The 14,667-nt window shown below is 52.7% G+C and overlaps 1 protein-coding gene across 1 annotated transcript; it reads right to left on the bottom strand.

The window, feature by feature from the left end:
* ACAD10 (acyl-CoA dehydrogenase family member 10) lies at positions 1-14,426 on the bottom strand. The gene is made up of 14 exons (XM_086623301.1): positions 14,261-14,426; positions 13,178-13,326; positions 12,193-12,387; positions 10,442-10,600; positions 9,486-9,645; positions 8,867-9,008; positions 8,336-8,404; positions 7,375-7,556; positions 6,648-6,798; positions 5,508-5,653; positions 4,474-4,647; positions 3,182-3,537; positions 1,052-1,120; positions 1-764 (listed from the first exon to the last, which is right to left on the bottom strand). The coding sequence occupies exons 1-14, from the start codon at positions 14,424-14,426 to the stop codon at positions 687-689; spliced, it is 2,196 nt and encodes a 731-aa protein (XP_086479427.1). The 3' UTR covers positions 1-686.
* Between the last annotated feature and the right edge of the window lie 241 nt (positions 14,427-14,667).

Genomic DNA, 14,667 nt, shown 5'->3' with positions numbered 1-14,667 from the left:
AAGCATGCCCATCATTTTAATGTTGAATTAATGCTAGACTACTCATAAAGAGCTTAGGAATTACCATGATTGTTCCACAGTTCTCCCCTTGCTGCTGGTCTCTGTGAGGCACTGAAAGCCCCCATTGATCCAGTCTGCATCCTCCCTGGTCCCCAAAGAAACCCAGAGAGATCCACCGCTGTCATAGGACCATTGAGTCCTCCCAGTTCACCCCAGCTCCAGCAGCCAGGCACTGCCTCAGCTCTGGAGCCTCCCCTGAAGCCAGAGTCCTCAAAGACCTGATTCAGTTCCCCCCATCACTGACTGGAGTCCTTCTAGAGTCTGCAGGTGACTGGAGATGTTGTGCCGAAGGATGAGAAATGCCCTGCTCCATTCTCCTTATTCCCAAAACCAAATCCAGCATCCCTAGCCCAGTCATTCTCGACCCCCTTCAAGACTGTCTTCAGCCTCATGATCCAGGGATGGATTTTGCTCTGTACCTACTGATTCTGGCAATAAAGGCACTGAGCCCAGAAAACAGGTAACAGCAAACACCACTGAAATTCAGGAGCTCCCAGTCTGCCGTTCGCACGACCTCTCCCACGCCAGACTGGCTGGTTTAATCTCACATCCGAGGCTGCCCAGCGCTGCGGCTCGTGGCTTGGCCCTGGTCTGGAGAGCGCTGTCCTGTGAACCACGCAGGACCTTCAGTCAGACGGGGATCTCAGGTCCGAGTGAAGCACCAGGCTGGGGTCTGCACTGCTGAGATGTTCTGCTTCAGAGACCTGTGTGAGAGCGAGATCAAAGCCCACGCAGGGCAAGTCAGGGGCTTCAGACCAGGGAAGGACAGCAGCAAACACCCCAGCCCCTTCCAAACGCCCCGGAGAACTCAGTGCTGGGGAAAGGTCCTCCCCTGGGATCTCACAACAGGCAGGACAAATCACCCCTTGTGATTGCCCCAGACTGCAATCCCTCCTTCCTGGCATGGAGGAGGCCCCAGGAGGGAGGTGTCCCTGTCTTGCTTTATTTGGGTCAGAGAAGGGTCAAACGTTAGGTGCGTGTGTCTGCTCACCTGGCTCTCCTGATCCACGGCCTGTAAAGTCATCATCAGAGCCTCTGCTTTGGTCCTGCCACTCTCTGCCTGATGGAAGAGGATGAGACACATGATATCCTCCTGCATCCCCCTACCCTGGTGCTGGCCCCTCCAATAGCCAGTCCTGGCTCCCTCCCAGGCACAACGCTGGGAGTGCAGCTGTGTGCCCAGTGCTTTGGCCGGATGCCCTTATGCTCACTCCGAAAGAGAAACTGAGCTTTGCTCTGCTCCTCTGCAGAGGATCTCCCTGGAGAACCGTGGGGACGGGCAGCCTTCGGGACCAGTGTGCCAAGTCTGCTGGCTCCCCGTGCGGGATGTGGCAGGATCGGCCGAGATGCTGCCCTGTTTGGCCAAGGGCACCTCACTGCCAGACTCACTGGGACAAACCTCCATGCCTGCAGTGCCAGCTGGGAAGAGGCAGGCTGGCCCTTTCCCTTGGCCCAGCTCACGAGCGCCGCGCCAGTCCCAGGCCAGGACTGTGTGGCTCTTTAACACTCCACTGCATTATCTTTCTGCTGCGGGCAGCAAGACTCCTCCCCTGGCTTTCACAACGCAGTTCCACAGCCAGGCTGGCAGTGCAGGGACAATGCCAAGGGAAAAGGCAGGGAGATGGCAGGGATGAAGGGGCTCTCTGCTCCCCCTGGCAAGGAGTGGTGTCTCCACCACAAGCCCAAGGCATGGAGTAGAGAGAGTGTGGCAGTTCTGATGTTTGGAGACTTGGTTACTCTCTCCCAGCTCTGAAGATGAGTGTTTGGAAGAAAGGTGAGGAGATCTGCTCATCTCAGAACTTCCAGATTCCCCAGAGCTGCTGCTTCCCCTCCTTTTTCACATTCTCAGGGGATCAGCTGCTACACACCCTGAAACGCTGGGGTTTGCTGGCTTCTGCCGGAGTACAAGCAAATGCTTCTGAAGGGCTGAACAACAGATGGGATTTTTTTTGGCAGCTAAAAGACGGTTAAGTAACCCACTAGAATTTCGTAATGTCACTAGAGTACGTTAAGAACATAATCTCGGTAGCAACCCAAGGCTGGGGATGTTTGTTTTCATGACACGCTCTGTGAATGATTACTTACGACACTACTGCCAGCAAATCTGTCTGCAGCACCAGCCAGCCCAGCGTCATGGGCACGCCGAGCCACACCGTGGCCACCAGCACCACCACGGAGTGGAAGCACAGAGAAACCAGAGTTTGCAGAGCCTGGGCAGGGCACCCAGGTGTCCTGACACCTGCGTATTGACTTGACTTGCACTGGCAGAAGGAAGATTAAAACTCTACAGTTTGAGACCTAATGTTACTCCCATCTCTGCCACGTACCCACCACATGACTGTGGGCAAGTTGCTTTGGTTTCTGCTTCCTCCCCACTGTACCAGGAATGACCAGTGTCTCTCCATTTCAAGAGCTCAGGGCTGCAGCAGCATCTTCTCTGTGCAGGAGAGCCCAGGACAGTGGCAGAGCCAAAGTCCAACGGGCATCCCGGAGCCTGCACTACCCATCACACTCGGCTTATCATTGGGCAGGCGGCTGTTTGCTGATGGGGACGTCTGCAGGGACAGTCCCTGCCAGGGAGAGGAGGACAGGAAAACACGGAGGAGGAAATGAAGCTGTGGAGGTGCAAGCAGCTCCCTGCCCTACCTGAGGGACCTCCCAGGGAAGCTCTGGGAGGGACTCCTACAAAAAGAATTAACCTAGTCTTTCCCCACACTGAGGCACCAGCAAGGCTTCCCCCTGCCAGGGAAAGGGAACAAACAAGCGCTGGACTGGCAGGTGCTGAAAAGCCCAAGCCCAGCCAAGCTCTGGGGACTCCATCAGCATCGATGGCAGGACCTCGGTGGAGCTGCACTAGTGATTACAGCTGGGCTGGCAGTAATCTGCCCAGTTTGGAAGGGCGTGCCGGCCTCTGAAATTGCTGTTTCCCAGAATATGAACTCTGTTGCTCGAATGCAGCCAGCAGCGGGAAGCCAGCCCCCCTTCTCCAAGCCAGTGGGCTCTAGGACTGCCAAGTGTCCCATGCGATCAGGAAAACAAGGGCACTCAGAGGCATGCTGTGACCCCCACCCTGGTGTAGGGGCAGCAAAGCAAAGCTACTTGAGGGAGGGAGATATCTCACCTTAAGCTCTAGAAGAGGACGTGGAGTCCATCCGGTCTGGAAAATCAGAAGACTCCACTGGCCACCCATGATCTTTTCCAGCTTGCAGCAAAGACCCCAGGCCATCCCCAGCAGGCTGGCGAAGGGAGTGACCAGGGGGCCTTTGGGCTCAGGAGCTGCCCCAGGACGTGGCCAGGTACCATAGCTCCTGCTGAGGAATGGCCCTCGCCTGGCACAGGTGCTGGAAGGTCGTGGGGGAGGCTTTGTGGCGGGGAGGCGGTCAAACACACGGAATCCTTCTTTTATGGCGAACTCCCAAGCCAGGTCGGCCACAAACTCTGCATCCTCCGGGCTGCCTTCACCTGGGACTGGCCTCCCTGGGGACAAGAGAAGAACAGGAGACCTTTGTTTGAAAGAGCCCCATATGATGCAGTCCCATCCCAAACAGCACCATGTGTCCTTGTCTGGGCCAGCCCTGCAGGACTCGGGGAGACTCCTCTCTAAGGAATACGAAAATAACATCTTGTTTTTCTCTGATAAAGACTCCCAGGCCAGACCTGGCGTAGGCAGATAAACGGCAGTGGGAGTTCACACCACCTCCCTGCTTTCGAGTCTCTCTTTGAAGGTGGTGCTTAGCTTGAAGGTCTGAGAGCTCCACCTGTAGGACACGGCTCTGAGCTCTGAACTCCGGCCTCTGCTCAGTTCTCCCATGAAAGAAAAGTGACCACGCAGCAACCTCCGTCCAGCACAAACAGCGAGCAGGAACAGGAACACACTTTGCATCCAGCAAAAAGCACCCGCCGGGGAAATGCTCTGTGTGTGCTCCCCTTTGGCCCTTTTTTTTTGGCTGCAGGACACATCCTGATGACACAGCACAGTCTGCCTGAGAGGTCAGAACAGCCTCACACCCTCCGAGCCTGTGCCGTGGCGGGCAGGGAGGGAGCTCTGTGCTTTCCAGGGCACTCTGTTCGCATCCCTCTTGTCTACACGCAGCAGTAACTCGCTGCACGATTACTCCCAGGTCACTCATTCATCTCCAAACACAAAGGTGAAACAAGATCTCTTATTCTGAGCCCTGATTTCCCACAGGAGCTCTGTGCTGAAAGCACAGGCCTGCCAGAAATGCCACGCTCTGCTTTACAGCTGGGAATTTCGGCACTCTCGGGGCACACGGCCAGCAGTGCCCAAACCCTGCGGCGCCGCTGTCTGACCTCCCCGGGTTCGGTGGGAGCTCTCCCCACACCAGTGCTCATCCATCCGTGCTCTGACTGGAGACCTGTGCAGAACAGGACCGGCGTGGTCGGGCTCCTCACCTGCCAGAGAGCGTTTGGAGAGTCCCTGCAGCGCTGCAGCCAGTCGGAAAAAGGCGAGGGCCATGTAGAAATTCCAGTTCTCAGGGCGCTCCACTCCCATGTGGTCACAGTACATCTGGGAATACTCCTCTGCCGTGGGGACTCCCAGGTGCCCCAAATCACGCTTCCACAAGCCTGGAAGACGTGAAGAGGCAAGAGTGAAGCAGCAGACAGCGAGGAGCTCAGAGCTTTCTAGGGATGCCGCGAGGCTTGTGTTGGAGCCATGCAGCTGTGGAGCAGCAGAGAGCCCTGCACCCATCCAGCGCCTGCCCTGCTGCCGTGCTCTTTCTGTCCATAACAACAGGGCTTTGGCACCAACCCACAGGGGTGAAATGCATATGGGGCCGTTTTCTTCACTGGGGTGAGATTGTGAAAGCAGTGACTGATGGATCTTCCTCCTAAACAATGGAGCGATTTCCTCTCCATTTACCCATATGTTGTTGTTTTTAACAAGCGTGTAACTTTGTGGACAAACCCCTCCGGGCTGGCCTGGTTCACAGCTTTCCCACCCAAAAGAGTTCCTCAGCTTTACAGCTGAAGGGAGAGGGAAAATAATCCGAACTAATCTTTAAATGCAGTTTTGCAAGCTGTGAAGCAGGGCCCTCCTCTCTGGGGCCATCCCTGACGTGACTGCTGACAAAGATCCATGTGTGTGGTCATGGTGACAGTACCAACCAGGACAGGGAGCACACAGTGGAGTTTGCACCGGGGCATCGTCTCACCAAATGGGTGGCAGATATAAGACAAACTGGGGATGGGGTGACAATGGCACGATGATCACTGCACATGCAGAAAGATGTTTCTGTCCTGGAGGGATGGAGGGTTCTTCAGGGAGGGGAGAAAGGGCAGAGCCGGGAATACAGTACGAGACCCACAGCTCTTTCCAACAGCAATGAGCCCAACTGTCAGCTGAGCTCTCTGGGCAGGGACTAATCTGTTTCTGAACTCTGGTTGCTCTCTCTCTGAGTCAAATGTGACTTTGCCCCTCTCTGTACCTCTCAGCGCATTGAAGTGAGGTGGCAGGAAGAAGGCCATACAGTTATTCGCCAAATCAGAGATGGGATCTCCTAGAGTTGAAAGCTTCCAGCCAAGGACAGCAAGGACTTCTGGCCTGTCTGGATGAAAGACCAAGTTGTCCATCCTGTATCAGAGGGAAAAAGAGATCAGAAAAGTCCCACGAGGGGGCAAACATCCCAGTACTCAGCAGCAGTAGGTGCTTTCCAGTGCCCTTCACGCCGTACAAAAATTGCTGAGTCCTTTGGGAGGCTGCGTAAGTGAAACATTAATTTCTACAAGCATAGGTCAGGGAGGACAGAGATTACTCAAATAGCAAAACTCCCTGGTTAATAATGAACTGAACTGTGCTTTGAAGAACGAAACGGAGTTATTCAGGCTCTCGGATCATGAACAGATGTTACAGGACAGGCTGGCCAAAAAGCGAAGCAGGCAAGTCTCTGGCCAGGGGTATCTTCTGGTCATTTCAGAGGCACACAGTGACTCCAGGCCCCGCGCTAGCACGTGCTGTGCGTTATGTGTAGTACACAAGTACAACCTGCAGCAGTTCAAGCCCCAGGGGAGGGCAGCAGCTGAGGAGGAAACAGAGAGGGCAGCCCTTGTGCCAGGGTGCAGAGCTCACCAGCTGCCAGTCGCAGCACGCACTAGGTCTGATTTCTGAGCATTGCACAAATGGCTGATGATCCCCCAGCGTTAAGACCAGTGTTTGCAGTGGTTGGGCAGAGAAACTCTGAAACACTGACTGAGGCAGCAAGATTGGAATTGGACAGCAGGAGTCCAGGTTTTCAGTTCCTGCCCCAGTTTCCCTGCTCTCAAATAGGCACTGCTTTAAACTGCCACGGATCAGCAGGCAGATAAACACGGGGGAAAACACGAGAGCTCTGGGTGCAAGACAGCACCAGTCAGAACTCTCGGGGTATGTTTCTCGTGACAGATGCAAAGGGCTTGTGGCCCTCTGGGTCTCACTACCTGGGGGATGCTGAGTGTGACTCAGAGCCCAGCTTTCAGACTGCTCTGCAGCCGCTGCGCCAGCCCAACTCAGCAGCTCTCTGGAGTTTGCTTATTGCTTTACCTGCTCTCTCCCTCTCCACTGCCTGGGATGTGCTCCAGCCAAGCAGTACCTGAAATCACCATGCACGACTGTCGTCCTCTGCGAGACAGGAAAATGCAGAGGCAGCCACTCGATGAGTCTCTCCATGGCTGGGATAACATGAGTTGCCACAGCTCGATACTGCTTTGTCCAGGTCTCAACTTGCCTCTGAATGTAATTACCTGTAACAGAGAAATGAAGGCTCTCAGGGAAAGGGACAGGCACAAAGAGTCTTCAAAAGAGATGCATAAAACGTGCGGGCAGGAAAAGTCAAACAGCCAAGCAGATCTCAGTCCAGCACCCTGTGATAAGCTCCCAGAGTTTAACTGTGATTTCCAAGGGTCTCGTACATTCTTAGTAGAGCACTGGATTTGACATTCTGGTGGAAATAATTAGGTCCTGGGCCAAAACGTAACTTCACCAGATCCAAGAAGCCGAGATAGCCCTGTGGAGAAACTGGAGGAGCTGAGGAAGTTTGGTCAGGGATGGCAGCAAACAAGCTACCCCTGCACCCACAGTGCAGCTCTAGCTCATGGCAGGAAGTTTTGGGCACTACTAGCAGTAAACACAGAGTGGAGGATCTGAAGCAGCTCTCCACACCCTTCCACCACGCCTGGGCATTCAGAAACTCTGCTGCCCATCTTTGCTTTCCCAACTGCCCCCGTGTTTGGCCCAAGTCCTGTACCAGAGCCCATCCTTTGAAATGCTGCCACACAGGAGAAGGAAACAGTGATAGAGGATACATAGCCTTCTCTCACCATGCTCCCCAAGGTTCTCCAGCTTGGCTGCGCTGAGGTCCACGCTGTGGATCTTGGAGAGGACTTGACTCATGGCAGCATAAACAGCCTGCCGCTGGCTGGGCTGCAGCATGGGGAGGGAGACGTCCCTGAAGACACGGCCAGCACAGTGCTCCATCAGGAAGAAAGGTGTGCCAAGGGTGCTGGGGAAGCAAGGCGGAACCGGCGAGTCTGAGGTCAATCCTACTACCTACCACCCCTCAAATCTCACCTGCAGCTTCACCTGCATGGCAAGGTGAAGAGCAGCCTCAACGGCACTGCTCCGTGAGCGCTCACACCCAGCTGTGGTCTGGGTTCAAGCCCAACTCAGGCTGCCAGCCAGTGGCACATGGCTGTGGCACGATCAGTCCCGTTGCCTCCAGCCCCAGGAAGCTGAGCTTGGGGCCAGGATACAGCACCACCCATCTCCCTGCCTCCCCTGCAGCAAGCTCTGAAGCTGAGCTGTCAGACTGTGAACGGTGGACGCACATTTAGCTGCAGTGCAGAGACTTTACTACTGCAGCCAGCAGAGATGTGAGCGTAGCTGTGCTGACTGCAGGCTAGACAGGGTGCCCTGCTTGCAGACTTGCTGCTATCGCAGCTGTAGATCTCGGGGCAAGTCTGAGGACTGGCAGTTAGAAAAATCACCTCCTTACTGGAAACCTGAGAAACCAGCAGAAGACCTGCAACATTGTTTTATAGCAGCTTTTCAAAAGCAGTCACCATTTTGATTAATTGCTAAAATAAGGACACACCTTAAACAAGCCAAATGAAAGTGTCAGTGTCCTTTGAACTTCTAGAGGCTCCTCTAGCCTGAAACTGGGCAAACACTAATCAGACCAGTGCACTTTGTGAGGTCTGGCTCCTTCTCTCCTTTCCTCGTCTTTGCAGGAGTCTGGCTGAAGTTGTCAAGCACAGAGTGAAAGCTGAGGGACCAGGTTACCTTCTGTCCTCGCAGAGAGCAAGTACAGTGGGAACAGGAACACCAGCCTCAGACAGTGCCTTCAGTACCCTGCCGGGCGAGCCAGAGAGCCGTGTCAGCACAGAAAGGCATTAGGGCACCAGTACTACAACTGCATTGTTGCTAGGCAGACACACAATACAAACCAGAGCCCCATGTTCCGTTTTAGACACCCTAAAATAGCACGGCTGGGGGCAGGGGAAAGAAGCACACCGAAATCCTTGCATGGCCTGGAGCCCCAAGACCAACACACTCTGAAAAACCAAGGGGAGGTGACAACTGCTCCCCTACAAGGGTCCCGCTGCTCTGCTGCTGGGGCAGAGATCTCTGGCACAGCAAACTGGGATATGGAGCTGTGCAAAACGCAGGGAAGGACAACGTGGGAGGCAGGTGTGTGAACTGTGGGTGTGATGTGTAGAGCCCTGTTCCTAGGATGGGTTGTTTGGGAATCTCCTACAGAAGTCCTCCCTGCTCAGCTGGCATGAAGAGCACAGCTCCTTAGCTCCTTCTCACCTGTATTCCCTTCTGACAGTAGGGCCTGAGGGACGCACGCTGCCAGAGGGCTCCTTCTTCAGCACTAGCGAGCGATCTCCAAACTTGACATGATAGGTCCGGGTGCACTTTCCGTGGCCAAACTGCCGTAACACTAGTGGGCCTGAGGAGTTGAGAGCAGAGGGTCAGCAGAGAGAAGTGTGAGCTGGGATTATTATTGTTACTATTATTACTATTACTATTACTATTGCCACCACTTCTCCAGGTTTTACTTCCCCTTCCTGCACCTGGGTCTGAGATCTCACTTGCAGCAATCAGGAACCTACGCTTTGCTCCTGGGTCCCACATCCCTGGGGAGCGTGCCAATCGCTCTTAGAAGGCTCGCAGGCCAGGAACAATTCTGGCATCTCTTTGGCAACTTGTGGTCAACGCCGCCCAAATGAGGAAGTCTTAAAATGTTGTTTCCCATTTCTGAGAAACAGTGACAGACCACTGAAGCCAGAATGGCTGCGACATTTGGTTGCAGATTAGGAGCCTTTCATTACTGTTATTTTTCAATCCATCTGTCATATGCTGGAAAGAGCCAATGGCTCCAGAATATGCGAGCTTTCAGGCTGAAGAGCAAAAAGCACTGCAATACCTGTTGCCTGGTCACTGAGAACGTTTTCGAGGTAGTTTTGCAGATGATTTTTTGGGATTTCCATGCTTGGTCTCACTGAACGAGTATATGGAACAAACCCTTGCAAAGGAAAACCCAGGTAGGTTTCCAGCTCTTTGAATGCAACTTCTGGATCGTCAACCTGAAAGCAGGAGGGAGGGAGAAACACTGGATGATAGTTGGAAGGTAAAATTGCCTGGGAAAGAAAGAGCTCTGCACACATGAGTTGCATTAATCTGTGAGTCCGGCAGCATCGATCCACTAAGACACGCAGGAATTCAGTGGTCAGTCCCTGCCAGCACAGAGTACCATTACCAATATTTGCTGAGCCTCCCACCTTGGTCTCTGTCCTGGAGACGTCCCTGTTACAGTGGCATAGGCACTCTGAGCTTGGGCTGGGCTAAAAGCTGGAATTCCCTGTGTGCAGTCCAGGGGAGCAGAGTTCATTCGTCCCACCAGTCCTGTGCTTGTCCTTCCCCCAGTGGTCCCCTCCCCAAAAACTCCTGTGCTTACTATCTCCAAAGCCTGGGGGCCGTTAACGAGTCAGTCCCCAGCTGACAGATCCCTGAAGTCTCGGAGCTTCTAGAAACTTATTAAATATGTCTTGTTTTCTCACATCAGATGGATGTGGTTGTCTCAACCATGCAGTTAGGGCTCTTTCTCTAATAGGGAACTGAGGTCCATGAAGAAGTGACTTCTCCGAGGTTACACTGGCTGCAGGGTTCAGAGCTGGGAATGAAACAGGCCAGTGCAGACTTTGCCACTAATCCTCCCCTTTAAGCCCAGCACATCCTGCAGGAATAAGTATGGGCTGAAACAAAAGCCTTGGCAACAGGAGTCTGCAACTGCAACTGAAAATCCTGAGCCATTCAAGTCAAACACAGCTTCTGGATTTAGAAACCATACCCAAAGCCTGCCCGGGTTGCATTGCTGTGTACCTTCACCGTGGTAATGCCAAGCTGGGCTGCTGCTTCTAGGTTCTGGCTGCTGTTGTCCAGGAAGATGGATTCGTGGGGCTGAACGCCCATGCGCTCCAAGCACAGCTTGTAGAGACGAGGATTGGGCTTGTGCATTCCTTCCCAGTAAGATTCCATCATCTGTGGCAACAACAAATGGATTATGCATGAGCCTACTGTGACCACAAACATCTGCACGGTGTTGGAAATGGAGGATGGAGAGTGGGAAAGATACTGACAGTGTAAGGCGTGAAATAAAGAACACGGGGAATGGAGGGCTGGCAGAGCTGGACAGGACGTGATTCAGGTGGCTGCGTGGGCACCAACTGCTTGGCTGTGGCTCTGTCAGCTCAAACAAGCTAAACAGGATCAGCCAGTCCTTGGATGGAAGACATCCAAAGAGACTCATCAATGTGGGAGACTCACAGATCGTGCTGAACCAATTGCTCGATGCTGTCCAAGAAAGCCTTGGATTGCACCACCTTCCCAACGATCTGGAAAAGTCCTGACCATTGCACCTATCAGCCACGCCAAAGCGATCTTCCTGGCAGCAGAGATGTTGACCATAATCATCTGCCCAGATTTGCACCAAAAAAACCTGAGTCAGTCTCTGAACACTTGCACTGTCCTCAAAACCACAAAAAACTCAAGTAATATTTCACTCTGCACTGCTGTAGGGTGTTCAGAACAGAAACGAATCTATTAGATAGACACAAAAACCAATCCTAATGGAAATCCACATTCCATTTTTTTTCTTTCCCACTAATTACTGTGCAGTGCTGTTGCCTGCTGGTACGGAAGAGCCACACTGCAGGAGTGATGACACCGGATAGGCCATGGTTATTACAGTGCTTTGAAACAGCCTGGGGTGAAAGGTACCACAGAGCATCACAGCAGAGCATCAGCCCACGAAGCAAACATCACAGGCACTGGTGTCACCAGTATAAGGCACAGAAAACTGAGTCAGTAGTGACATAATGTCGACGAGGTGACTTTAAACAGTCCCAGGTTTTACATGTATCCATAGGACTCTTCTTTGCGTGTTTTGTTGTCTCAATGGAGACTATAAAACAACCTTCAGTCACGAATAAACTCCTGAAATCCAAAGACGTGAGCTGGGGCACACAAAAAAGCAAATTTTCTGCCATGCTGAGCTGAGTCCTCATAGCTGCCCGTTAAAGGGAAGCCACCCAAACCAGGCTCGAGTTTCACGGCTAATCTTCTGCCTCATCTTTGCACAAGCAGAGCTGCTGGGAGAGGGGTCTCTGCCTGTCCATCGGCTCAGACGGATCGACGTGTCCTGGCAGGATTTCTCTAGTATGAGGGATGCTTTGCAATTATTTGAGATGAAACAAGCTTTCAAAGAGTAAGGACTAAATACAAAGCAAGCAAGTGCCCCGGGTAATAGCATTTATTTCTTGTACAGTATTCCAGCTTCCAAGTCCTGTTTCGACATGGCTAGCCATGCCTGTCACACGTACACTCGTGGTCGTGTGGGCATTTTGCAATGAATTTTCAAATGCAGGAGTACCTGCCGCTCCCTCAGACCCTCTCCAGGCTCAGTCCCTACACCAAATCGTGCCAGGAGACGTTTTCACAGACTGTAACGTTTCTGTCTACTAACACGTGACTCTGGCTGCCATTCCTCTGGCACCCTGCACCTACAGAATTTCAGTTGCAGCTTTCTACAGACCTAGCTACAGAACGGCATTTTGGAATCCACCGAGGCTTACCACATCGAAGTGTTTTCGGTCCAGGGGCACAAAGCTCTCTCCTTTCAGCAGGCAGCGGTTGCTCCTTACAAGAGCTGTCTTAAGGCCTTCTGCACGGATACACTGTACTGCTTCTGCCATTATGGGGAGCTGTTTCATCATCTCCTTTCTGATCAAGTCCGAGAGAAAAGAGTCCTCTGGAACACAGACATTTGCCTAAGAAACCAGAGAAAACCCCAAGAATGATAATTAGCCATAAATGGTTTTTAAGCAGGGAAGAAAACAAGAGTGGTTGGGTGTGTAGGTTTTCTGATCATCTTATCTTGCTGTCCTACTTGCTCTGGCAGCAGAAGGCAGTCAGTGGATCTCCCAGCTGAATTGCTCAGACCAAAGAAAGAAGCGTTCTCACATCACTAATTCCATAGAAGCAGCAGTAGAGATAAGAGGCTGATTTTGGGAAGGAGAAACGCACTAGGACTGTGCCTGCCACGGAATCAAGGCGGCTTAGAGATAAATGCTGCTTTACCATTCAACGGTCAGGAAAGGAATCTGCATTTTGGACTGAGCTGCTCCAAAAAGACTTTATTCCAAAGAGGATTCTTGCACCATGTTCCTGGAGCTGCTGTGGAGGGGCTTCTACTGGTTTTAAGAACCCTCCCTGGAGTCTGTGGCCTCCATACATGGAGCATGCCCACTTAAGAACTAGCAGCAAAAGCCTTTCAGCTCATCTTTGGCTCTCTGACTTCTCATCTCAGCTGATCCTAGAGGCGTCTTGAAATAAAAAAGTTAGGAAATATGCAGGAAGTGGCTGATGGAAGTAAAGGCAAATTCAGCTGACCATCCTGCCTGGGTACCAGAATGACGATGGCAGCGAAAAGTCTGCCCTGACCAGACAGCAATGCTTCCTAGAGGATAAATCCAGACCCTTCCATCACTGCATTCCTTTTAAAAGCTCCCATTCCCTGCAGTCAGGAAGCACAGAGAGGGGAAGGGGGAGTTGGCTTACAATCTCAAAGCACAGCTGTCCCAATTCCTGCAAAAACTCCACAGCTGTCAGCTCTCCTCTTGTGTACTTCAGAGAGGGACTGTTTTCCCCTCCAGAGAGTATGGCTTGTTGGATGGTGCCAGCTGGAATACAGTTCTGGGCCTCCCAGTCTATACAGAGAAAAGAAAGCCAGGAGAGAGCATGCATGGCATCATCAGAACTGGGAAACTAGCCTGAAACCCTTCTGAAGCCTGATACATCAACCAGCACTCCCAAGAACCGATGTGGTGGACTGGGGTAATTTACCCAGACACGGTGAGAAGTCTGGGTATTCCCCCAGCTGAAGCACCTCACCTCCATTTTTGGTGTGGTACCCTCGGGGTGAAGCTACAGAGCTCTCGAAGTGCCCTGAAGGGCTGTACCAACGTTGGGTGGCACCAGCCGGTGTCGTTACAGGACAGTTTCACTACCAGATGGGTTCAGGCCCCGATCTGGAGCTGTCAGTTCTGGTACTTCTGATGGCACAACGGGGTACCACCGTCACCATGCAAGTTCATAGAATCATAGAATCATCTGGTTGGAAGAGACCCTCAAGATCATCGAGTCCAACTATTCACCCTGCACTGTCAGGGTCCCTAAACCATGTTCCTCAACACCAAATCCACATGGTTTTTAAACACCTCCAGGGATGGGGACTCCACCACCTCCCTGGGCAGCCTGTTCCAACACTTCACAACCCTCTCTGGAAAGAAATTCTTCCTGATATCCAACCTAAATTTCCCCAGGCGCAACTTGAGGCCATTCCCTCTCATCCTGTCATTCATAACGTGGGAGAAGAGCCCGACCCCCATCTCCCTACAACTTCCTGCCAGGTAATTGTAGAGAGCAAGAAGGTCCCCCCTGAGCCTCCTCTTCTCCAGACTGACCAGTCCCAGCTCCCTCAGCCACTCCTCATAGGACAAGTTCTCCAAACCCTTCACCAGTTCCGTTGCTCTTCTGAGTTCTTGATGCGGTACCAGAACCAGAGACAGCTGACGGGGACACTGACGTTTATTTTTCCTCCATGCACAGAAACAAGAGCACACGGGAAATGGGAATACGCACCCGTGGCTGTCTTGTAGGGGGCCGGGAGGAGCACCCCGCTCTCCTCAAAGATCACAGCTTTGTAACGGCACCATCCGGATCGCCTCCGCCGAGTTAACCCCTGCGGGTGCTGCCGGGTCCCGGCATGGAGCAGGGAAGGGGCACGGACAATGCTCCTCAGGTACATGCTGCGGGAAATACGCCACCGGGCCGTGCTGAGCGAGGAGAGAGGCTAGGACGCAAAGCATGGAATTCCAAGGGTAATATTTATTCATGCATGATGTGCCCCAGTCAAACCGGGGCACCTGAGTGTGGTTTTACGTCTTCCAAATGCTCAGACACAACGTAATCTGACTAATCACTACCACCGCTGCTGATGATTACCGATCATGGCACAACTTTACAAACCAACCACATTTTTCCAATGT

Source organism: Tauraco erythrolophus, chromosome 19 (genome assembly GCF_009769465.1).
Source record: "Tauraco erythrolophus isolate bTauEry1 chromosome 19, bTauEry1.pri, whole genome shotgun sequence".
Taxonomy (NCBI): Eukaryota; Metazoa; Chordata; class Aves; order Musophagiformes; family Musophagidae; genus Tauraco; species Tauraco erythrolophus.
The sequence above is the reverse complement of the archived record's forward strand: the minus strand, read 5'-3'. Positions and strand labels throughout refer to the sequence as shown.

Excerpts from the sequence above, each read along its gene's own strand:
- ACAD10 (XM_086623301.1), bottom strand. The coding sequence starts at position 14,426 with ATGTACCTGAGGAGCATTGTCCGTGCCCCTTCCCTGCTCCATGCCGGG. Across the intron at positions 9,646-10,441 it reads TTGGCATTACCACGGTGAAG|GTTGACGATCCAGAAGTTGC; the intron begins GTACACAGCAAT and ends TCCTGCTTTCAG. Across the intron at positions 4,648-5,507 it reads TCACTTCAATGCGCTGAGAG|GCTTGTGGAAGCGTGATTTG; the intron begins GTACAGAGAGGG and ends CACGTCTTCCAG.